Consider the following 24464-nt stretch of genomic DNA (forward strand, 5'->3'; position numbering starts at 1 on the left):
ATTTTATTTTTTTGACTGTCTGTCTGTCCGCAAGCCGCGTTTCTTCCGTTCAATCCCCGAAACGGCTAAGCCGAGTTCAGCCGATTTTAACAGTGGTAGTGCCCGCTTTAACATCTTAGCACTGCAGGGCCGGCACGCCCCCAGTAATACCACGACCACACAGAAGACAGCCGTCAAATGGAAGCATTTCCGTGTTTCGTTTGATGAGTGTGGTGCCGGAGGCCTAATTTAAGTCCCTTTCTCTTTACCACCCTTTTCTTATAAGGAGAGGTTGGGAAGAGGAAGTGGATTTGACGGTGGAGGAGATGCATAGGAAGGGGAAATATCCTCTTTATGTGCGTCTCCTCCTCCGTCGTATAAGGGTAGGCAACGCATCTGCAATTGCGGATGTCTATGGGCAGCGGTCGCTTCGCCATTTTGGCGGTTTCAAGTTGTCGCTTGCTCGTTTGCCACCTTATGTCATAAAAAAAAACGAGACTTTCACTGAAGGGTAGCTGATATAGATGGACATAATATAGGCAACATCTTATCATAATAATAATATTATGAATGCGAAAGTTTAGATGGATGGATGTTTGTTAGAGTTTGTAGCCTAAACGCCTGAACGGATTCCAATGAAATTTGGTATAGATGTCGAGAATAGTCTTGAAGAACATATAGGCTACTCACTTTTGTTTTTTATAATTCCACGCGGACGGAGTCGCGGGCGAAAGCTAGTATGTTAATAAATTCAGTTATTTTATACTATTAGGCTTACAACATATGTTACATAATATCTAACCTTGTGATCTCCACGTATCAAGTTTTCCAAAACATTTGAATTTCAAATGTTTTTTATAAACTTTCTTCGAATAGACATGAATTTGTCATTGGAATTTATATACGGTAGCTCGATCAGTGTTGATTTTGATTTAACCATCTTTATGCTTAAGAGCGTCGGTGGCTCAGTGGTTTAAGCACTTGACTTGTAAATCTACACGTCTTGGGTTCGAATCCCGCTGTACCAATGTGATTTTCGATTTTTCGAATTTTCAGATGTACATAATTTACCCGACGTTCTTACGGTGAAGGAAAACATCGTGATGCAGCACATATCGGCGAAGAAATTCTTAGATATGTGTGAAGTCAACCAACCCGCATTGGGCCAATGTGGTTGACTATGGCCTAGTCACCCTAATTTAGGGTAGGCTCCGAGCCCCTCGGTGGGGACGTATAGTGAGCTGGTGATGATGATGATGATGCTTAAACCAAAGAGATTCAAATGTAATAGAGTAGGCATAGGCACTTCACTTGAACATTTTTTACATGTCACTAACGCTATCTATTGATATATCCTCAAAACATTTTAACATAATTAATTTTATTTAAATTAATTATCCAAATGTTGTTATTTATTATTAACAAAAGATGGAGTTTATTACAATTTTGTGAAACGTTTTATTTCTTTCACGCGGGCGAAGTCGCGAGCAACAGCTAGTTAGTAATAATTTTATCTATCTATATCTATACTATTATAACAAATCGTAAACACACTACTTTGTGGCCTAAGATGTCAGCAATTACAGCATATTTTTGAATAATACATTTTTAATAAAAAGCCCTACACTTACGTCATGCTTTAGGCTATATGCTTTCACGCCATTAAACTTATGGGGTAAATATTTTGGATAAAAATGGGAAAGAGACCATAAGTTGCCGCCAACATCAAGGAAGCAAGATTGCCAAGGTTTGTAATGTCATGTCATTTTGACATTTGCTATTGATAATTTGACAAACGTAAACAATAAAATAAAATTTTCATAATTTCATGCGGACGAAGCCGCACGGGAACAGCTAGTAATTAATAAGATATGTAGAGATATAAAGCAATGTTTGAGAATTTCTTGTTACTTTTCGATGTCATGATATTAATTATTGTATCTAGATTAATTATTTGATGTATCGATGCGTGAAATGCCTTCATTAGATTTACCACGAATCGTATCTATTTGCAGATAGATTTTAGATATCGATATTTATGTAGGATAAGGAGGTTATAAGAGGTTATAAACAGGTTAAATATGTTTCTTTTTAATATGTTTTCTTTTTAATTGATTTCAAATTTTATATTTTGACGTTCGTTTAAAATTGGTTTTAAGTTGGGAGTCAGAGAAAAAAGAGGAACGACGATGTAACAAGATGTGTTTTTTGTAAAACGGTGTAAATATTAAAAACTGCGATAGATAACGAGTTTATTTTTATTTGATCGAGCCACAACCCCACATTTATATATTACTAGCTGTTCGCTTGCGGCTTCATCTACATAAAATTATGAAAATGTAATATTATCCTTTACGTTTGTCAAATTATCAATAGCAAATGTCAAAATGACATGACATTACAAACTTTGGCAATCTTGTTTCCTTGATATTGGCAGTAATTTACGGTCTCTTTCCCACATTAGGGTTTTTATCCAAGATATTTACCCCCTAAGTTTAATGGCGTGAAAATATATAGCCTAAAGCGTGACGTAAGTGTAGGGCTTCTTATTAAAAAAAGAATTATTCAAAAATATGCTGTAATTGCTGACATGTTAGGCAACAAAGAAGTGTGTGTTTACGCTTTATTATAATAGTATAGACTAGCTGCTGCCCGCGACTTTGTCCGCGTTGTAATAGAAAACATACTTACTATATAAATAACAAAAAGCTACGTATCCCTCGGGAACCGGAAATTTCTCGGGGATGAATCTTATCCCATTTGTACTCCAGAGTTTGTTTTATATTTGTGCCAAATTCAATAAGATATGTTAAGATATGTTGTTGTTTCGCATTTATAATATTTAGTATGATAAGATGTGGCCCGTGACTACGTCAACGCCATCTTAAGATAAAAAAAGGTATCCTATAATATGCCCGTCTATTTTAGCTACCCTTCAGTGAAAATCCGGTCGAAATTGGCCCAGACGTTTCAGAGATTATCAGGAACAAACGAACAAAAAAAAAAACCATTTTCGTTATCAGCCACGCAAATACATCATCTTCTCGAAATCTGGAATTTTTCTACCATCCAGATCTTCGCATTTATATTAGTAAAATATGATGAGGCAAATTCGCGTGGTTGTAATGATGAATTCCTAAGTCATTTATTATTTTCTAAATAAACATTCGCTCCAGTTGTATAAATAATTCGTGTTAAAGTAAATATTTATGTAAAACAATCATATATCAATGATTATTTGTTCAACAATGCTTTAGTTGAAATAAATATATTGCATCTGTTTGAAATTGAATAGATTTATGACCACTTAGATTTCAGGAATCGTGTATTTTTTACCTAACCGACAGGACAGTGGTAGAGCCCGCTTTAACATCTTTGCACGAATGGGCCGGCTCGCCTGGTGTAATACCACGACCACACAGAAGACAGGCGTCAAATGGAAGCAATTCCGTGTTTCGTCTGATGAGTGTGGTGCCGGAGGCCTAATTTAAGTCCCTTTCTCTTTACGACCCTTTTCTTTTAAGGAAAGGTTGGGAAGAGGAAGTGGATTTGACGGTGGAGGAGATGCATAGGAAGGGGAAATATCCTCTGTATGTGCGTCTCCTCCTCCGTCGTATAAGGGTAGGCAACGCATCTGCAATTGCGGATGTCTATGGGCAGCGGTCGCTTCGCCATTTTGGCGGTTTCAGGTGGCCGCTTGCTCGTTTGCCACCTTGTGATGTAAAAAAAAAAAAGGAATGGGTCGGCTCGCCTAGTGTAATACCACGATCATGTAGAAAACAGGCGTGAAGTGGAAGCAATTCTGTGTACACTTTGATGAGTGTGGTGCTGGAGGCCTAATTTTAGTCCATTTCCCTTTTCACCTTTTACTTAAGAAGAAAGGATGGGAAGGAAAAGTCTAGTTCCATTTTGGTGGATTCAGATGGCCGCTTGCTCGTTTGCCATGCCTTGTATTATAAGAAAAGGAGGGTAATGTCTATTTACATATGGTGTGCGATTGTCGATTGCTTCAGCCAATTCAACTGTTTAGTTGCAACTAAATCGAGTAAACCTATACGCTCATAGGAATCAAAGCGGGACTAAGCAGTTGTGCGATAGTTTAGTCGAAGGTGTGTGCTTTAAGGATCTAATAAATAAGTGTACAGTCTGTTTATATAAACTAATGATTCGATAACGCTTCAAAAACCTTGGCATTTCTTATCAGGTACAACAAATAACTAAATACAGCACTGCGTTTTAAATACGAATTTGCTCCTACGTTTCCATCATCATCTCCCCTACCTTATCCTACTCCTAGAGTCGTGGTATTCGTCCTCCAAATAACTCTATTCATCATCATCATCATTCTCCTTATCTTACTCCCGTAGTGGCGCGACAGGTTTTTGTCCTCCAAATAACTCTATCATACATCATCTCAGTCATCACTTCCTTTTTTATCATGTCACCTTTCACGCAATCCATCCATCTCTTTCTAGGTCTACTTCTACCGATGTACCTCCATACCCATAGCTAACGTCCTTCTTGTTACATGCGATTCATCCCTCCTCATAACACGCCCATACAATGCTATCCTTTTACTCCTTACCTTCTCTACCACTGGGGCTACTCTCAAACTTATAACTGTATCATTATAATATATTATTATAATTTTGTAAAACGTTTTATTACTTGTCAAGGCACTGCGTACTAAACTTGACAACTGATATAGTACCTTTCAGTGAAAGTACCCGTAATTTTTTTTCAATATGTCTAGTCTATATATTTTTAAATGTCTTTGGTTAAAAGTTTATATATCGACATCGTAGTCAACACATCACTAGCTCACAGACGTTCTAAAGGTCATGAACGTAATGTAAAGGTGTATGGTGCAACCGAGGATTTGTGCCCAATTCTATTGAAAGGTATTTAGATGTATTGTTGTTTGTATTACAATATGCATTTAGTTATAATACAGGCAATGAAATACTATTTACTGATTTTAAAAAAACATTCTGACTGTTTTAACATCTTGTACTATAGGGTCGGCTCACCACATGCAATATCAAGATCACACAGAAGACAGACGTCAAGTGGGAGCAATTCCGCGTACACTCTGATGAGTGTCCGTCCTTTTTGGGACTTAAATTAGGGTTCCGGAAGAACTACCTTACCATTATTTTCTTATAATGAAATTATGGATGAAAATGGAATTTATAAAATCATAAAAAAAAACAAAATACGAGTTAATAAATTTAGATTGACTAAAGAATCATTGATTTAAAAATTTAGGACCTGTCCCACCACTGGCTGATAGTGGATCAGATAGCTTACAGTAACAAAATCTAATATTTACATCAGATATTTTACACGTCAGATTGTCAGACAATTTACAATTTGGTGGTACAGCCCCTTAACGTCTATAAATTACGCCAAAACTTCTTCCAAATCCTTTATATATTGTCCACGTTTCTTTTTAGCTAATTTTATGATTCTTTTGACTAAAGGATCGTTTTTCAACGCATTCCTAATATCCGATTCATCGATTAAAGTTACCATAGCAACTTGAGTAGATTCCACTGTCGTTGCTTCAGTTGTTGTTTTAATTACAAATGTTTTATTCTTAATAGATTCTAGAAGTTCATCGAATTCAGATTTACCTTGTCTTGTCCCTGTCTTTTCCTCTTTCATAAAATCAACGAAATTCTCAACCACGTTTAATTGTTTTGCTAATATATCTAATAGTTCTTTGTAGTTCTGTTTAGATTCTACATTGAATTCTTTATTCGATTTATTTTCTTCTGTTTCTGAATTCGGTAATGTTACTAATGTTTCTCTGCGTTTCATTTCGAAATTATTAAATGATTTTTCTAAATTATCAGGTTTTGGTTTTATTGGTTTCTTTTTGTTTGACATATCATTTTCTAATTCTAACTTCATGTTACGTAATAAATTAAGTTCTGAAGATATTAATTGCCTCTTTACTATATCCGTTGAGTCAGTCTCACTTCCAACATCATTCCCTGATAAATCATCTGGAAATTGAACGTTATTATTATTACTATTGATTCCAGAATTATTTATGAGATATTACCGTATAAAAAAGTTACCGGTGAAAAAATGTCAAGTCTGTATATTTCTTAATATCTATACTAATATTATAAAAAGGAAAATTTGTATTTTTGAATTTAGTAGGTATTGAAATAACTCAAAAACTACTGGGCCGATTGCAAATATTCTTTCACCATTAAAAAGCTTCGTTATTAGTGAGTAATATAGGCTATATTTTTTACTATGTTTTAATTCCACATGGACGAAGTCGCGAGCAACAGCTAGTCTTTGATATTATGTGATAATTTTATTTGTGTATTATTTTTCGCCCACGACTCCGTCAGCGTGGAATTAAAAAAAAGTGAATAGCCTATGCGTTCTTCTAGACTGTCCTCTACATCTATACCAAATTTCATCGAGATCCGTTCAGCAGTTTAGGCTCTAACAAACATCCATTAAAACCGAGGCCCTTGTCTATACTAATATTGTAACGTGGAAAGATTTGTATTTTTGTATGTATTCGATTCACATAAAAACTACTCGGCCGATTTCAAAAATTCTTTCACTATTACAAAGCTACGTTATCACTGAGTAACACAGGCTATATTTTTTATTATTTTTTTTATTCGACCCAAATGTATAAAATAATATTTACCAAAAGGAGATGATAACGAGTCATTTTCTTCTTCCAACCAATCGCTGTTCCTATTTCTTTCTTTTAAATAAACTTTATTGTGTTTATTGATTGCGTTTACAAGTGATTGTATTCCGTCCCATTGGTTCGCAGACTTGAAGGTTTCTGTGGAAAAGATACTAAAGGATGTGTTCGTGAGCGCCTGCCACTTTTCGAACAGCAACGACTAAATTTCGGCATTACCGTCATGGTGCATGAATTTTATTAATCTGCATTCAAAACTTGTAACTGACGGAGTACACATTCCCTCTAAGCAAAAATCTTTTATTTAATTCTCCAAGTGATCGACGAAATATTTACAGGTTGGAATTATAAACAAAAGTATCCTATGTGTTCCAGACTATCCTCTACATCTAATCATCGAGATCTGTTCAGCAATTTAGAATTTAAAATTTAGCAAACTAACAAACATCCATATATACTTTCTCATTTATCATATTACTGGCTTTAGCGAAATAAAGAAAACAAATGCAAGTAGCCTATGTTAGCTTTTTAACTATTTTGATGTATTCTGTATTCTTGAAGGTTATTTAGTCTGTGCTATAAATCAATGCCATTGGTCATAGTTTGAAATAACGATATAACTTTGTAATGGTGATCCAAAATATTATTTAAAATATTTATGTCATGGTTTTAAAATGTCGTAATTGTGCTTGTTATGTTAATAATCGAATAGTAGTCGGATGTCAAAAATAAGGGTGTTGCATTAGCTCGACGAGACGACGGCCATATTGGTAAGGTATTCTGTGCAAATTGGAAGAAAACATAAGAGGTCATGAAGACTATATTTTATTAAAGCATAACATGGCTGTGACGCCCATACCTATTTGTTCATCCAGACTATCCTCTACATCTGTACCAAATTTCATCGAAATCCGTTCAGCAGTTTAGGCTACAAACTAACAAACATCCATCTAAACTTTCGCATTTATAATATTAGTAAGAAGTAAGATAGATCGACTGTAAAGGTTTTTGTAAGTTTTCTTTTCCTTTGTTGGGTTTACGTCTATTGAATTTAGAAAATTTCCATTGAAATTCCTTTTTGTTTTTTTTTTTATTTATTTGAATTGATTCTGTCCATTCGAAGTTGGGTAACAGAAATGTTTTTCAAAAAATACTAAGTAATAACAAGCTGAAATTATTCGTTATTTTGTACAGAATAGACTCAAAAACTATTTAACCTTCTACGTAAAACTCTTTCTTAGATAACACGAGTAGAGCGCACACCTTTGACAAAACTATCCCACAATTGTGCGGTTCTCAATTGTTTCTAGTCAATTCAACTGTTTGGTTGCATTAAAATCGAGTAGTGTACCATATAAGCACATAGGAATCAAAGCGACTAAACGGTAGTTAGATAGTTTAGTCAAAGACGCCGTGACTAATATAGGCTTCGTTATTATTTGTTTTTTGCCACAGTTTAAAATAAAAATATTATTATTTATAATATACTTACGACAGAACACGATCGAAGAGGCAAATAAAACGACGGTAAACATTTTACTCCACATTTTTATTGTGTTTTCTTTTTCAATCGTAAAATATGATTGGTTTTAAGTTATACTGAAACATATAAATGTTTGTACTCATAGCTTAGAGGTTAATAATTTAATTTCAGTATACTAAGTTCGAAAGAAACTTCTAGAAAGAGATGGATGGATTGTGTGAAAGGTGACATGATGAAGGGAGTGACTGAGATGACGTATGATAGAGTTATGGAGGACAAAAATCTCTTGCGCTAATACGGCAGTAGGATAAGGAGGCAGATATTAGTGGAGAGCGGGTTTGTCGATGACTCTGTTTTGTGCCGTCAGTTGACTTGTGACGTCATGGCTCTCGGCAAATCTGCGCACGTGATCATTATTGTGTACAAAATCAAGAAGTTATCTTTTATTAAATAAGTCACGGTTATTAAATTATAATGATATATATATAAAAAAGTAATTGATTTTTTAAGTTATTGTGTGTTAATATTTGGCCATTTACAGTTAGCACTTCCTTGATTATGATAATTATTACATTATCGTTTTTAATAAGAATTGACTAAATACATTTACAAAACATATGATAAATAAATAAACAAATAAATAAATAGGACTTTTATTGCCACAAAAACAATCTACAAATTAAATCTTATATACATCAATCTTAAATCTAGTAAAAAAGAAAATGTGGCAAAAGGTGGCAAGCTCGGCAAGAAGGGCGGAGGCCGTTCCGCCATTTCGGCGGTTTCAGGTGGCAGCTTGCTCGTTTGCCACCTCAATACATACAAAAATACAAATCATTCCTCTTCATAACTCTAGTATATGTGAAGTATAGATAAAAATTATACAAACGTGTGTGTTATTCTTTTTAACCTATTCATATTTTCTGTATTCTTTTCAGGTAGTCCGCGGTGTACATATAGAGCCAGCGCATCTAGTTAAAAGAAGAAGTATAGACCAGCCGCTTAGGATTAGTATATTTTATGACCACTCTGTATATAGGTAAGATATCAACACTCTATTGAGGACTTAGATCCTACTATAGGTCATTAGGACATAACCACGCAGCCCCAGTTCGGGTTGGTTAACTTCACACATCTCTTTGAATTTCTCTGTCGATGTGTGTAGATGATGATTCCTTCACCGTAAGAACGTCGGTTAAATTGCATTGGTACGGCGGGTTCGAACCCAAGACCTATAGATGGCAAATCAAGTCAATTACAGTGGTAGATCCCGCTTTAACATCTTCGCACGAATGGGCCGGCTCGCTCGGAGCAATACTACGACCACACAGAAGACAGACGTGATGTGGGAGCAATTCCGCGTTTCGTCTGATGAGTGTGGTGGTGAAGGCCCAACTTTAGTCACTTTTCCTTCCCACATTTTTTCTCATAAGACTAGGATGGGAATTACGGGTAGGCAACGCATCTGCTATTGCGGATGTCTGTAGGCAGTCGCTTCGCCATTTTGGCGGATTCAGGTTGCCGCTTGCTCATTTGCCAAAAAAAATGATTAAACCACTGAGCCACCGATGCTCTCTTCTATTATTTACCAAGAACATTTCAGGTCCAGTTAAGTGCTAGACCAGGACCAGACCATAATAAGCCTAGGTTCGATTTACTACCATTATGGGGAGAGTCCCGCATAACTCTCGAGGTACTGAGTATGCATAAGGCATTCCCCTCTGTCAAAAAAAAGCTTCGATTTAATTTGTGATGTTTTTTTATATATTTTCAGGTTAGAACCGGAGAAATTCGATATGATTAATGTAAGTTGAATTTGATTTTAAAACTAGTTGTTACCCGCGACTCTGTCCGCGCGGATATAAACAAATGGTTAAGTCTATGACTTCTACCAGATTATGATCTATGTCTTTTATATCTGTTAAGCAGTTTAGGAGGTACCTTCAAACAAATATCCATACATACATAGTGTCGCATTTTTAATAGCAAGAAATAAGATAAATGTAAAAAATCAATAACAATCATCCGTTAGAAAATATCTTTCTATTGGCAAAATAATTATTTTTGAGTTAACATAAAACAAGGGTTTTTTTTGTAATTATATTTACATGAATAACCAATTATTGTATTTATTAGAATAATCATTTTTAATTAATTTAATTAAAATTTTATATTATTTATATGAAAGGTAACATAACTTAACGATGTAGTGATTAATCTTTTCTTTTAATTAAATCTTTTCTTTCATTTATATCTTTTCTTTCATTTCTTTTCTTTTATAGAATACAATATTACCAGAAGCTGTGAAGTTTTGGGAGCAAGCGTTGAAAGTACGAAAGACTGGAGGACCAATTAAACTTAACAGGTAACTTAAGAATTATTATATGACGACATATTACAGTCTAGGACATTAAATTCCTACCCATTTCGGTATGTAAAGCTAACAATGCTATTAGGTTGATTTGACAACATACAAAGTTACATGCTAAATAACACTGGTGTCGATTTTAAGTGGGCAGCGAATTTAATTCCTTGACTCGTGAAGTAATATTGATAGGTATGATGAGTTACTACAAATTACGCTATAAAAAAATTATCACACAGTTTTAAGTTTTTTCCGATGAGAATTTAAACCATTCTGTCTGTTGCTGTTTGTTTACAAAACGTCTTGATTCGGAATAATATAGTCTTGTCGCACTATAACGTAATACAGAGTTTATGTAGGCAAAGTTTCCTTTGATTATTTTTCGCTTGTTAATTTAAACAAACGCCATCTGTTGACAGAGAATAGGTATCTCGTAGCCGATCAGTTGGTTACAGTTGGGGCAATAATGGTTCTTGTATTTGCAACTATCCGTGCAATATATTAAAATCACGATAGGAATGAGACTGTAAGAGAAAGTTTATAATTAGTATTTTTGTTAATGCTAAATGTAAGGGGACTTAAAACTACACATCTTTGGTTTTAACTGATTCAAACTGAAGTTTTTTCACTGTCACTTAAAACTGTATCGAGGGCCTATCACGAATATTCATGGGAACTGTATTTAACGAATTTACGTTATTCAGCGCCCCTACCGAGAGGTAAATGCAACGAGTAATCTATATCTATACTATTATAATAAAGCGTAAACACACACTTCTTTGTTGCCTAATATGTCAGCAATAACAGCATATTTTTGAATAATTCTTTCTTTAATAAAAGCCCTACACTTACGTCACTCTTTAGGCTATATATTTACACTACATTAAACTTAAGGGGTAATTATTTTAGATAAAAACCTTAATGTGGGAAAGAGACCATAAGTTGCTGCCAACATCAAGGAAGCAAGATTGATAAGACATTTAATGTTGATAATTTGACAAATGTAAACAATGAAATAAAATTTTCATAATTTCATGCAGATGGAGCCGCACGGGAACAGCTAGTGTTATATAAAAATTATCACTGACGGAACGAATCATTCATCATCACCAGCTCACTATATGTCCCCACCGAGGGGCTCGGAGCCTACCCTATTAAGGGGTGACTAGGCCATAGTCAACCACGCTGGCCAAGTGCGGGTTGGTTGACTTCACACATATCTTTGAATTTCTTCGCCGATACGTGTAGGTTGCATCACGATGTTTTCCTTCACCGTAAGAACGTCGGGTAAATTATGTACATATGAAAATTCGAAAAATCTAAAATCACATTGGTACATGGCGGGATTCGAACCCAAGACCTGTAGATTACAAGTCAAGTATTCAAACTACTGAGCCACCGACGCTCTTAACGACGCTCGACGCTCCGAACGAATACTTGCTCGCAAATGTCACACAAATATTCATGATAGGCCCTTAGTCTTGTCTACACATGTACGATTTAAATGTTCGTCTCTGTTCAGTTATGACAGCACGTACTCATTAAACTATTGCACAACTGTTTAGTCTCTCTTTGATTCCTATAAGCTTATATCGAGACGTGCACACTACTCAATTTTTGCAACTAAACAGTTGGCTGCGAAGCAATCGCATAATATGCAATATGCATATGACGAAATTGTACCAAACTTTTTTTAAGTATACTTTATTACTATAAAAACAGTCCTGCAAAGATTTTTTTAAATATAATGTGATTTAGCTGCAAAATTTAATCATTAAAAAGTGTATTTTTTCAAATTCCCTCGTAAGTTCTAAAACGCACACTATTGGTCGAAGCAAGTGGCTTATCTAATATGGCGTCGCTGTGTTGACAATACACAGTTTATTTAGTTGATACAGAAATACACTCTTAAAGTATTTTACTGTAAACCAAGATTATAATAAAAAAAAAAGAAAAGAATTATTAATTACCACTTATTTGTACCAGGAAAAATAAAAATGCATCGATTTTTGACTTTTTGACCTTGAGAAACTTGTATTTTACGTCGAAGTGACATCTGAGCGTAAATTATGAATGGAATAGACGATTGACGTCAATGGTCTCATGACAACTCCGGTCGCGTTTTAGTCGCTCGAAAATGGTTGATTTTATTTTATTATTTTAAGCTCAATGGTTGAATATTTTCGCCTCAATTTTTTGTGGTTATTTTATAATAAGTAGAATCGTTTAAAAAAAATACATGCATATTCCCTATTGTGCGATAGTTTAGTCAACGTGCGCCCGCTTTTAAACTAAAGTTTGACTTGACTAGCAGTGTAAATTCTTACCATAACAATGAGAAGATTATAGCCAATATGTGTGTGAAAGCACCGACTTCTCTCACAACTAGAGAATGCACTCTTTGATTGCAATGTGGGCATTGAAGGAGTTTTCTATCTGAACCCGGTCGTACAGTTGTTCTGTTATCTGTAACTGAAGAAATCGAGACCTACAGATCGCATAGGGCTATATCACCAGCTCACTATAAGTCCCCACTAAGGGGAAGCCTACCCCTTTTTTTGACAGAAGGGAATGCTTTACGCATACTCCGTGCCTCGGGGCAGACACGAGAGTTATGTGACACTCTCTCCATAATGGGGCATAACCCACTAAACGCCACGGGATCGCTTTCGCTTGCCACTGCGACGCCCCACTGACCGCCCCGGGAATGGGCCCTAGGTGCGTCCTAATAAATTGGAACGCTGCCCCTATGGCGACCTTCGGAAAGGGAAGCCTACCCTAAGTAAGGGTGACTAGGCCATAGTCAACCACGCTGCACTGCGGGTTGACTTCATATATCTTTGAATTTCCCCATCACGTTTTCCTTCACCGTAAGAACGTCTGGTACATTATGTACATACTAGCTGTCGTGACTTCGTCCGCGTGAGATTAAATAAAACAATAGTAAGTAGTCTTTTGTTCTTCCAGACTATCCTCTACATCTAAACCAAATTTCATCGAGGTCCGTTCAGTAGTTTAGGCTACAAACTCTAACAAACATCCATATATCTAAATTTTCGCATCTAATCATACTTCATACTAATGTTATAAATGTGAAAGTTTAGATGGATGGATTGGATGGATGTTAGAGTTTATAGCCTAAACGGATTTCGATGAAATCTGGTAGATGTAGAGGATAGTCTGGATGAACACATGGGTTACTCCCTTTTGTTTTTTTTTAATTCCACGCGGACTGAGTTGCGGACGAAAGGTAGTTTATAATATTAGTAAAACTCAATTCGTAAAATCCAAAATCACATTAGTATATGGCGAGATTCGAACACATTACCTGTGGTAAATCAAGTGCTCTTTGGACTACATATAGCCTTACCTATAGTAACAACTTCCGTCCTAGGTGGCGTTGTTTCAGTTACACTTTCAGTTTGGTTTACTCGGTCGAATTCAGTATATGCGGGTGGTGGTTCCGGGAACTCGGACACTGGTATAGGTCCCAAAGGAAACATGTCGTCAGGTGTCTGCCGGCCGTAGTACCCTGCTTCTTTAGACATTAGACCTGGTAGGTTAGGATTAGTTGATGACCCAAATGTTGGTGATGATGTATAACCTGGAATAGACATTAATAAATCATGTTCATATAAATATTATAAATACGAAAATTACTAAGCTACTGCCAGGTGATGAAATTTATATGTTACCTGAGCTACTGCCAGGTGATGAAATTTGTAGGGTATTGGGTGGTTGAGGTCTGGAGGACTGTTCACCTCTAGATGAACTAGTTGGTTGTCTGGAATTCTCATCATCACTTTCATCACCCGTCACTCGCAGTTCTATCCTCCTGTTCTTAAAGGGATCGTATAATATCGTATCCTGAAATAAAACAGAGTTTTCTAAGTTTTACTGGTCAAGGCGAATCTTCTGCCGCATTTCTAGAATCGTACACCCTCGCCCTCTGTCGTGGATCATAGAACTCTCACTTGGTCCCGAGAATCACTGTTTTATTTATAATGTTATAATAAAGCGTAAACACACACTTCTTTGTTGCCTAAGATGTAAGCAATTACAGCATGTTTTTGAATAATTCATTTTTTTAATAAAAAGCCCTAAACTTACGTCACGCTTTAGGCTATATATTTTCACGCCATTAAAATTAATGGGTAAATATTTTGGATAAAAACCCTAATGTGGGAAAGAGACCATAAGTTGCTGCCAATATCAAAGAAGCAAGATTGCCAAGGTTTGTAATGTCATGTCATTTTGACTTTTGCTGTCAATATATTAATAAAATTTTCATGATTTCATGCAGATGAAGTCGAATGGGAACAGCTAGTGTTAAAGATATAAGTCACCTGTACAAAGGATCCCTCTGTTTCGTTTCTGTTTGTGGGACTCTCAAGTACACTGCTGGCTCCACTCTCCGGTACATCAATGTACACCACGGGATTATCTTCTGGTCCATTGCTATTAGATTCAGAAGAATCTTTAGTATCTGCTTCGGCCTGAAAAATATTAATTTGTAAATCAATCAATGACGTCAGCTTATGTGCTTATAGGGCCTAAGACTAGGCCTCAGTCTACACCCCTCACTGCCAGATATGTGCACGCATCAATATGTTTTCGTTCACTGAAAGAACGTAATTTTTTATATTAAAAGGTGGCGAACAAGCAGCCACCTGAATCCACCGAAATGGAACGCGACCGCTGCCCATAAAAATCCGCAATTGCAGATTTGCCTACCCTCAATTGACGGAGGAGACGCACATAAAGAGGATATTTCCACTTCCTATACGCCTCCTCCGTCGTCGAAACCACATTTCCTTCCCATCCTTTCCTTTTAAAAAATGGGTGGGGTTGAAAAGCCTTACGCTTACGTCATGCTTTAGGCTATATATTTTCACGTTAATAAATGTAGGGGGTAAATAATTTGGATAAAGACCCTAATGTGAGAAAGAGACATCAAGAAAGAAAGATTGCTAAGGTTTGTCATGTCATGTCAGTTTGACATTTGCTATTGATAATTTGACAAATGTAAACAATAAAATAAAATCTTCATCATTTCATGCGAATAAAGCCGCACGGGAACAGTTAGTGTTTTATGAACTTGTATGACTTACTCGTACTTCATTCACATCACTACTGGTCCCCGGTCGATCATTCAATCCTCCGATAGGTCTTCGTGGTAAATTAGTCCATCTACCCGCGGTGGTAGGGTCTATAGAAGGCACATCTATGACCACGGGATTTACATACGGGTAACCTTGGTAGGGGCGATTTTGTGTTGCCATATTTATCTGGAATTAGGTTGTTTTTTAATCTGTGAATATCTCTTTACTAGTTATATATGTTAGAAATGGTTTGTAGAAACGACAAATTAATTTTAGTTTTAAATAGAATGTTCGTTATACGGAGTACATTAATGGAAAACGGAAATGTGTCTAGCTGTTTTGACGATTTGGAGTAACATCGAGTGACGTTATAAATGATTTGTACATACCTTTTAGATTTATTTTCCATTTAAAACACTTTTAAATGTTAACAAACATCTCAATATTTTGTAAATAAACAGTATAGGAATACAGATTCACAATATGAAGCACAATATTGTCAACAGAATAGGATTTTATCACGTTTTCATGTTTGAAATTATACTGTAATAAATGCCGTATCAGATATACTATTATCAGGGAGATAAGATTGTCTGTAACCATTCTTTTTAGTGCTGTTATCGACATACGTTATAAGTTGATTTGGGAAATTTGAATACGTCTATAAAAACATGAAAGTTGTAAAGTTTTTCAACTAGATGGCGTTGTTTTCAAAAATCTTACTGTTGTAATAAATGCGAAAGTTTAGATGTTTGTTTGTAGCTTTGCTGAACGGATCTTGATGTTGCATAGATGTAGGGGATAGTCTGGAAGAACGTATAGGCTACTTACTTTTTAATACCATACGGACCGAGTCACGGGAGAAATCTAGTGGAAGAACCGCGTTTAAATTAGGGTTGTAACGGAACCGCTTCCGCATCCGTAAGTGCGGAACTTCCGCAAGAAATATTAACGCCGTTTCCGCTTCCGTTATTTCTTATGCGGAGTTATAACGGAGGTTAATTTACTTCTTTAATGCGATTGGGGCGATTGGGTATCGCTTATGCGGTCCGCGCGGTCGTGCTTGGTCCACTAACTATAATTGTTATACATCATATTTGCATAAAAAACTATATCCTGTAATTATGTACCAATCTGTATTTTGAAGTAACGTAGTTTTAGTCTTTATTTCTTTAATAAATCGCAATGACCATTTTTATTGACTTCCGCTTCCGTGAACCTCCGCTTCTGCAGAAGTGAAGGCCTTCACATCCGCATCCGCTTCCGCTTCCGCTCCCGTTAAAATGGCCTCCGTTACAACTCTAGTTTAAATCACCAAAAGATTGACCGAAGGATCTAAAACTTTAGACAATGTTTGTCCTTTGAGTTGGTATATTGGGTGAAAGAATTCACTTCAATGCTAACTCAGGCGTCACGTTTTAATCATATATCATATATCTTCATATCATATTATACTTCATACTAATATTATAAATGCGAAAGCTTAGATGATTGATCGATGTTTGTTAGTGTTTGTAGCCTAAACGGCTGAACGGATCTCTATGAAATTTGGCACACGTTTAGAGCATAGTCTGGAAGAACACATAGGCTACTTTTTATCCCGACAATAATTAGGGTTCCCGTGGGATGCATTAATTTAGTTTTTTTTAATGTTCACTCGATCATTCTGCAACGGTTCAACATATCTTATTGAAATTTGGCACAGATATAAAACAAAGTCTGGAGTACATGTGGGATAAGCTTCATCCCCGAGAAGTCCGGTTCCCGGGATACGTAATATTCGTATGTTTTCTAATAGCACGCGGACGAAGTCGCGGGCAACAGCTAGTGATGAAATATTTTAATATTATAACATCATATAATCTTATCGTTTGATTAACTAAACGGAATTCTTTACACGAAACAAATAAAACAGATAAAAGCAGCTTATATCAGTTTTGATGCTAAAATTACTTAGTTTCTAAGTTAAAAAACTCTTCACATATCTTTGAAGACAATAATAATGTTTGTATCGTTAAGAACAAAATTAGTACCGTGCTGTAGAGTTGGCGCAACTCTAGATTATCGGCATAAACGTCACGTCCCTAGCTGACAGCTGTCAATGTCACTACAATTATGGATAGATTGGCGCGCATCCAGAGTCCTAACGAGAAATGTTGCTCTGAGTTTAAAGCGACAGTATATGTATGCCTCTATAAATTTGAATCTCTATGGTTCTTACTTTTTTCTTACCTACCTATTTGTCTTTTACAGAAAATGTCCCACACGTCAAGTGTTCATACGAGGTGGCAGATCGCATTGCATCGACTCCTGCAACGCCGAGACGATGTGCGGGGAAGTCAGGGTGCCGGAGTATCATTTAAATGTATGTTACATACAAATTGTTAAATTAGTCAAATATAAAAATGTCCAGATTGAAACTGACGGCTTGAACTAAGACTTAAAAGACACATTTATGGTTTGTCTAAATAAGATAGATTAGTTTGATAAATGACGCATATGAAGTATCGAATTCAATTTGTATGAAGGCAAATGCCGTACTTAATAGACAGGTATCGTAGTGACGAAACAAACACACAGCGAACAATTATGAACTATCGATATTCGGTTAAAATAAAATTTATCGAGCTTAACTAAAGTTATTATTTTCTTATTAACTAATTTAGAGGACAATTCTAGTATTGATTATAGTGTAGAGAATTTAGCGATGACAATAATAATAGCGAAATTCAATTTTATTGTGTACGGCTGTAGTAGTAATAAACATTTATTTACTCTCATTATTTGTAATGGTTCTGGTCATTATTAATTTGAGAAAATAGTGTTTTTTAATTCATAAGTTATAACTAGGAATCTATCAATGCCTTCTATGAGAATAAAAATCAAAAATCGAAAAGATTCATGCTTGATTTTACACAACCAATCCAATTCCATTGCCAAAGAATTGTCAAACTAATCTAATTTAGAATAACTATAATGGTAGATTTCTCTTTGATCTAGACTATGTTATGTACAAAGTCTATAGTAGTCATTAATATCTGAAGGACGTTAAAAATTGGTAGAATTTATTATAATAATTAAAAGACTAGACAGGGTGGGACCGAATTTTATTTATTTCTCCCAAAGGAAATATGTTAAAAACTGTATTTAGTCTTTTAGTAATTTTATACTAATTGGAAAATGTTTTAAGTCCTGTGAGTAATTATTTTAATTTTTAAGCAATAATTAATGTACGTAGTGGGCAAAGTATGTATCTTACATACATCTCTATCTGAATATCTGAATTCACTGCCTTCTCTAGCATATCCTCTGCAACACAATACATACTTTCCCCTACGTAATGTGCACAGTATGTACTCTTACATACATCTCTATCTGAATATCTGAATTCACTGCCTTCTCTAGCATATCCTCTGCAACACAATACATACTTTCCCCTACGTAGTGTACAGTATGTACTCTTACATACATCTCTATCTGAATATCTGAATTCACTGCCTTCTCTAGCATATCTGCAACACAATACATACTTTTCCCTACGTAGTGCACAGTATGTACTCTTACATACATCTCTATCTGAATATCTGAATTCACTGCCTTCTCTAGCATATCCTCTGCAACACAATACATACTTTCCTCTACGTAGTGTACAGTATGTACTCTTACATACACCTCTATCTGAATATCTGAATTCACTGCCTTCTCTAGCATATCTGCAACACAATACATACTTTCCCCTACGTAGTATACAGTATGTACTCTTACATACATCTCTATCTGAATATCTGAATTCACTGCCTTCTCTAGCATATCCTCTGCAACACAATACATACTTTACCCTGCGTAGTGTACAGTATGTACTCTTACATACATCTCTATCTGAATATCTGAATTCACTGCCTTCTCTAGCATATCCTTTGCAACACAATACATACTCGCATTTCTTTCTACGAAATAACAGTCATTAGTACTTATTTATTTATTAAATTATTAACGTGTTTAATCTATATTTTTGTATAATAATAATGCTTTTTAATTCTATTTTGAATAGTACAAATCATAACTTTCATCCAAATAAGACGGATTATTTTTTGTATTTACCTTCTTACTGAAACTTTTAGTTTTGTTTGCTACTTTCAATGGTCCTTTGGTCGTTACAATAGTTTTATCGAAAAATTTATTAGACGTGTTAAAAGTAATATTAGCGATTTGTGCTTTGATTTCTTTCGTGTCGTTTTTATATTGTTTTAATTTTGAATCTAATAGTTTTCTAAAATATAAATCGACGTTCACATTTTTATCTTTATTCTCTTTGTCTAGAGAATATTCACTTGAAGATGATGACAATTCTTTTACAGCAGTTACTTTTATTAAGTCTATAGGACCACTTGTTGCGATTATTTCCTTTTTGATGTAAATCGAGTTATCGTAGTAATCTAATAAATTAGATTTTGTTGTTATATTTTGTGATCGTGTTTTAGTTGAATCTGTTTCAAGTTTTTTATTTCTTTTCATTATTTCAGGTTTGTATTTAAGTCTTTGTATTTTGGGTTCTAATCTATTGTTACTCTTCTCGTATCTTCTATCTGTTTGGTCTGAAGAATGTTCTATTCTGTTGTCACTGTAACCTTCCCTATCTGATAGAATTCCACGTGTGAATGTTTGGTAAATTTGATTCTCTTTAAATATATTAGGTGTTGATAGGAAATCGAAATTTAAACCTTTCTTCCATTCGTATTTGGGTTTTATAGTTTTTTCTGGTGTCAAAATGAAATCGTAAGTGTAATAATCGGAAGTTTTAGTGCTAGGTTTCGTGTTATCTTTTGTTGGTTTCCTTTTCTCTTTTTCAGGTTTCTTTTGTCTTTTAGTGACATCTTGAACGACATCTTTCATTTCTTTTACACGTTGCATTGCTTCTTTTAGTATCTTTTCTACATCTTCGTTTGATGTTTTATTAGCTCGTGGTACTTCGAAAGTTTCACTAGATACTTTGTTAACGTCATTATTAAGGTTGTTTTCTTCTGATATGTTAACCGTGTGATTGTCGGTAGTATGTACGAATAGTTTACCGATTTGATCAGCGACTGTTTCTGATACGAATTGTCTCGCTATCTTCTTGATATCTTCTAGATTGGCAGTCAGAAGTACTAGAGAGTATGATACTTTGGTTGTTATTAAAAGCTGTATACCTGGAACCAAAGACATTTAAAAATGTATAGACGAGACAGTGAAAAATTTTCACCGGTACTATCTATGACAGGTACTTTGTTATTTGTCAAGTTTAGTGCCGTCTTGTGTATTGACATGTAATAAAACACTTTACGAAATTTTAAGAAGCTCTACTTTGGTAACAGTGGTAGAGCCTGCTTTAACATCTTCGCACGAATAGGTCCGCTCGCCCGGTGTAATACCACGACCACACAGAAAACAGGCGTGGAGTGGAAGCAATTCCACGTTTCGTCTGATGAGTGTGGTGCCGGAGGCCTAATTTTAGTCCCGTTCCCTTTCCACCCTTATCTTAAGAGGGAAGGAAGGGAAGGAAAAGTGGTTTTGACGGTGAAGGAGACGCATAGGAAGGGGAAGTGTTCTCTTTATGTGCGTCTCCTCCTCCGTCAATTAAGGGTAGACAACGCATCTGCAGTTGCGGATGTTTATGACGATTTCGGCGGATTCAGGTGGCCGCTTGTTCGTTTGCCACATTATATTGTATAAAAAAAGCTTTTGTTACAAAATAAACTAACATAACAGTGTTACTAAATAATGTATTAACATTTAAGAGCCACGAGCGTTTGTATGTAACGAATAAACTCAATAACAATTGGACAGATTTCAAAAAATCTTTCACCATTAGAAAGCCACATTATCACTGAGTGTTATAGGATATATTTACTAGACGAGCTTTCGCCCGCGACTCTGTCCGCATGGAATTAAACAAAAGTGAACAGCGTATCTTCCAAACTATACTCTACATTTATACCAAATGTCATCAAGATCCGTTCAGCAGTTTAGACAACTAACAGACATCTATCTAAACTTTCGCATTTATAATATTATTTAGATTTTTCAATTCCACGCGAATACAGTCTCTGGCAAAATCTAGTCACATACACTTTAATAGACGTGTGAATAAATTATAAGCTATTAAATACAGCAGTTGCGTCGTAAGTTATTTATTACGTTTATAAAATGACACCTCAATAAAGTTGTAAACACACTGGAGGAGTGGCAACTATATCAATATGTTTAGCTGTCTTTTTTTTATAATGCACTAGATTTCACCACCGACTCCGTCATTGTGCAATTAAAAAAAACAAAAGCGAGTAGCCTATATGTTCTTTCAGACTATCCTCTACATCTATACCAAATTTAATCGAAATCCGGTCAGCAGTTTAAGCTACAAACATCCATTTAATTTTGCACATTTACAATATTAGTATGACTATGCAAAAAAATCCATTCGGTCTAGTGTATCAACACCTTTAATGCTTGTAATATTATCTTAAGCACGTGCTTTTAATTAATATCGCGTGTCATAACATGCTTCGATGACGTCATATGTCAGTGGCGCCATTTATTAATTAGGCTTTATTTGTTAGAACATCCATAGAGGTTACAAAACTCTAGATATCACAGTGGATACGGAAATAAAAAGGAATCAAAGCAGTAATATTTTAACACGTTCACTGCGTAACAGGCCGATATCGACCTGACGCAGTACATAAGCTTGTACGAACGGAGAAAACTATGCATTATATAAACTGTATTATGTATGTCTCCACAAAGTTATAGCAATTTAAGCTATCCTAATAGGTCCAGCATTGACAGAAATATATAATAAACTAGCTGTTCCGGCGCGGTTTCATACGCATTAAATTATAAAACTTTAATTTGGTTTACATTTCTCAAATACTCAATTGCAAATGTCAAAATTACGATTACCATAATAACCTTGCTTCCTTAATGTTAGCAACTTGTAGTTTATAATCTCTTTCCCACATGAATGTTTTTTTTATAGCTTGGCGTGTCGTAGGTGTAGGGCTTTTTATTAAGGAAATAATTATTCAAAAATATGCTGTAATATATCCTACGCCACGAAGTAGTGATTTTTTTTTTATATAATATAAGGTGGTAAACGAGCCAACGTCCACCTGAATCCACCGAAATGGAAAGCGACTGCTGCCCATAAACATCCGCTATTGCAGATGCGTTGCCTAACCTTAATTAACGGAGGAGACGCACAGAAAGAGGACTTCTTCCCTTTCTAATGCGTCCTCTCCACAGTTAAATCCATTTTTCCTTCCCATCCTTTCCTTTTAAGAAAAGATCGGAAAGGGAAAGAGACTAAAATTGGGCCTCCGGCACCACACTCATCAGACGAAACGCGGAATTACTTCCATTTCACGCCTGTTTTCTGTGTGGTCGTGGCACACCGGGCGAGCCGGCCCATTCGTCCGAAGATGTTAAAGCGGGCTCTACCACTATTGAATGTGTTTATTCTTTATTATATTAGTATAGATAAACACAAAGCAGCATAAATTAATATTGGTCCTTCACAAGTCGGATAAATTCTATGAATGCATTAATAAAATATGGAATTTACTGCCTTAAATACAATAGCTAATAATAACTTACAGCAGTCATCGATTTTCGATCTTTAAGATAGAAAAAAAAATTGTTTGATGAATATAAATAACTGGCTGTTCCCGTGCGGCATCACCCAACAAATTATGAAAATTTTATTTTATCGTTTACATTTGTCAAATTATCAATAGCAAATGTCAAAATGACATGACATGACAAACCTTAGCAGTCTTGCTTTCTTGATGTTGGCAGCTTATGGTCTCTTTCCTACATTAGGGTTTAAATCCAAAATATTTACCTCCTAAGTTTAATGGCGTTAAAATATATAGCCTAAAGCATGACGTAAATGTAGGGCTTTTTATTAATATAAGGATTATTCAAAAATATGGTGTAATTGCTGATATCTTAGGCAACAAAGTGTGTGTTTACGCTTTATTATAATAGTACAGATAATAATAAAACGATATTTCCTATGACAGTGGGAGAATACTCATAGAATGATACCTATGAGCGCGCACCTTGGACTAAAATATCGCACGACTGTTTTATCTCTCTTTGACACCTATATGCACTACTTGATTTTTAATTGTACTAAACAGTTGAATTGGCTGAGAAATAATCGACAGTCGCACAATGCGATAGATTAGTCAAAGGTGTACATCCGCTCTAACAGTTATGTTTTACAGCTGTTATGCTGGGTTTCTGAAGTAACCATTTATTTTACTAATACCTATAGATTGAGATCCCAGACCAGGGTCGGCACAGTATGTGCTGCTCTTCCATACATCTCTATCAGCCGTCATATCTGAATCCACTCCTTTCTTAAGCATATCTTCCTTCACACAATCCATCCATACTTTCTTCGGTCTTCCTCTTCCTTTGTAGCCATCCACACTCAATCTCAACACTTTCTGGTTTATGTCCCCATCATTTCGTTTCATTCATTACTAAACAAATATTGGCAGACAATTTCTTACAGTAGTCTCCAACACATATGTCAAAAGCCGCTTTATGAAAATAAGTGAACTTAGGTGTGTTTTTTACGAACTTCAGAGCGTGATAGCCCGTAACTGCCCCATTGGACAGGATTACTAATGGCCATTCAGTTACATTACAAACGAGTACTATCTAATCAGATAACAGTAAAGTTTTAGAATATAGGTGTCGTCATCCTAGTCCGGGGACCTCGTCCCCGGCAAGAGGGATTCACTAAACGTGAATGACGCCGGCTGGGTCGCGGAAGAAAGCAAAAGCGTTCCCGTGACCCAG

General features: G+C 35.5%; 2 protein-coding genes across 5 annotated transcripts in view; one reads left to right on the forward strand and one right to left on the reverse strand.

Moving 5' to 3' along the window:
* The window catches only part of LOC106108013 (leishmanolysin-like peptidase), a 65100-nt gene that overhangs the window by 23779 nt on the left and 16857 nt on the right, over nucleotides 1-24464 (forward strand). For both annotated transcript variants that reach the window (XM_013289077.1, XM_013289078.1), the window contains exons 2-5: nucleotides 9086-9186; nucleotides 9922-9952; nucleotides 10430-10512; nucleotides 17868-17979. In XM_013289077.1, the coding sequence (XP_013144531.1) occupies nucleotides 9086-9186; nucleotides 9922-9952; nucleotides 10430-10512; nucleotides 17868-17979 (327 nt within the window). The remainder of the gene's footprint in view (nucleotides 1-9085; nucleotides 9187-9921; nucleotides 9953-10429; nucleotides 10513-17867; nucleotides 17980-24464) is intronic.
* On the reverse strand, nucleotides 10434-16148 carry LOC106108014. Of its 3 annotated transcripts, none has more exons than XM_013289080.1 (7): nucleotides 16004-16148; nucleotides 15630-15800; nucleotides 14859-15008; nucleotides 14208-14379; nucleotides 13883-14116; nucleotides 12840-12984; nucleotides 10434-11036 (listed from the first exon to the last, which is right to left on the reverse strand). In XM_013289080.1, the coding sequence occupies exons 2-7, from the start codon at nucleotides 15792-15794 to the stop codon at nucleotides 10907-10909; spliced, it is 996 nt and encodes a 331-aa protein (XP_013144534.1). In that variant the 5' UTR covers nucleotides 15795-15800; nucleotides 16004-16148; the 3' UTR covers nucleotides 10434-10906. The 3 variants fall into 3 exon arrangements, with proteins under 3 accessions (XP_013144534.1, XP_013144535.1, XP_013144533.1); XM_013289081.1 differs by having other exon boundaries at nucleotides 12840-12978; nucleotides 15624-15800; XM_013289079.1 differs by having other exon boundaries at nucleotides 15624-15800.

This window comes from Papilio polytes, unplaced genomic scaffold (assembly GCF_000836215.1).
Source record: "Papilio polytes unplaced genomic scaffold, Ppol_1.0 DF821845.1, whole genome shotgun sequence".
NCBI lineage: Eukaryota > Metazoa > Arthropoda > Insecta > Lepidoptera > Papilionidae > Papilio > Papilio polytes.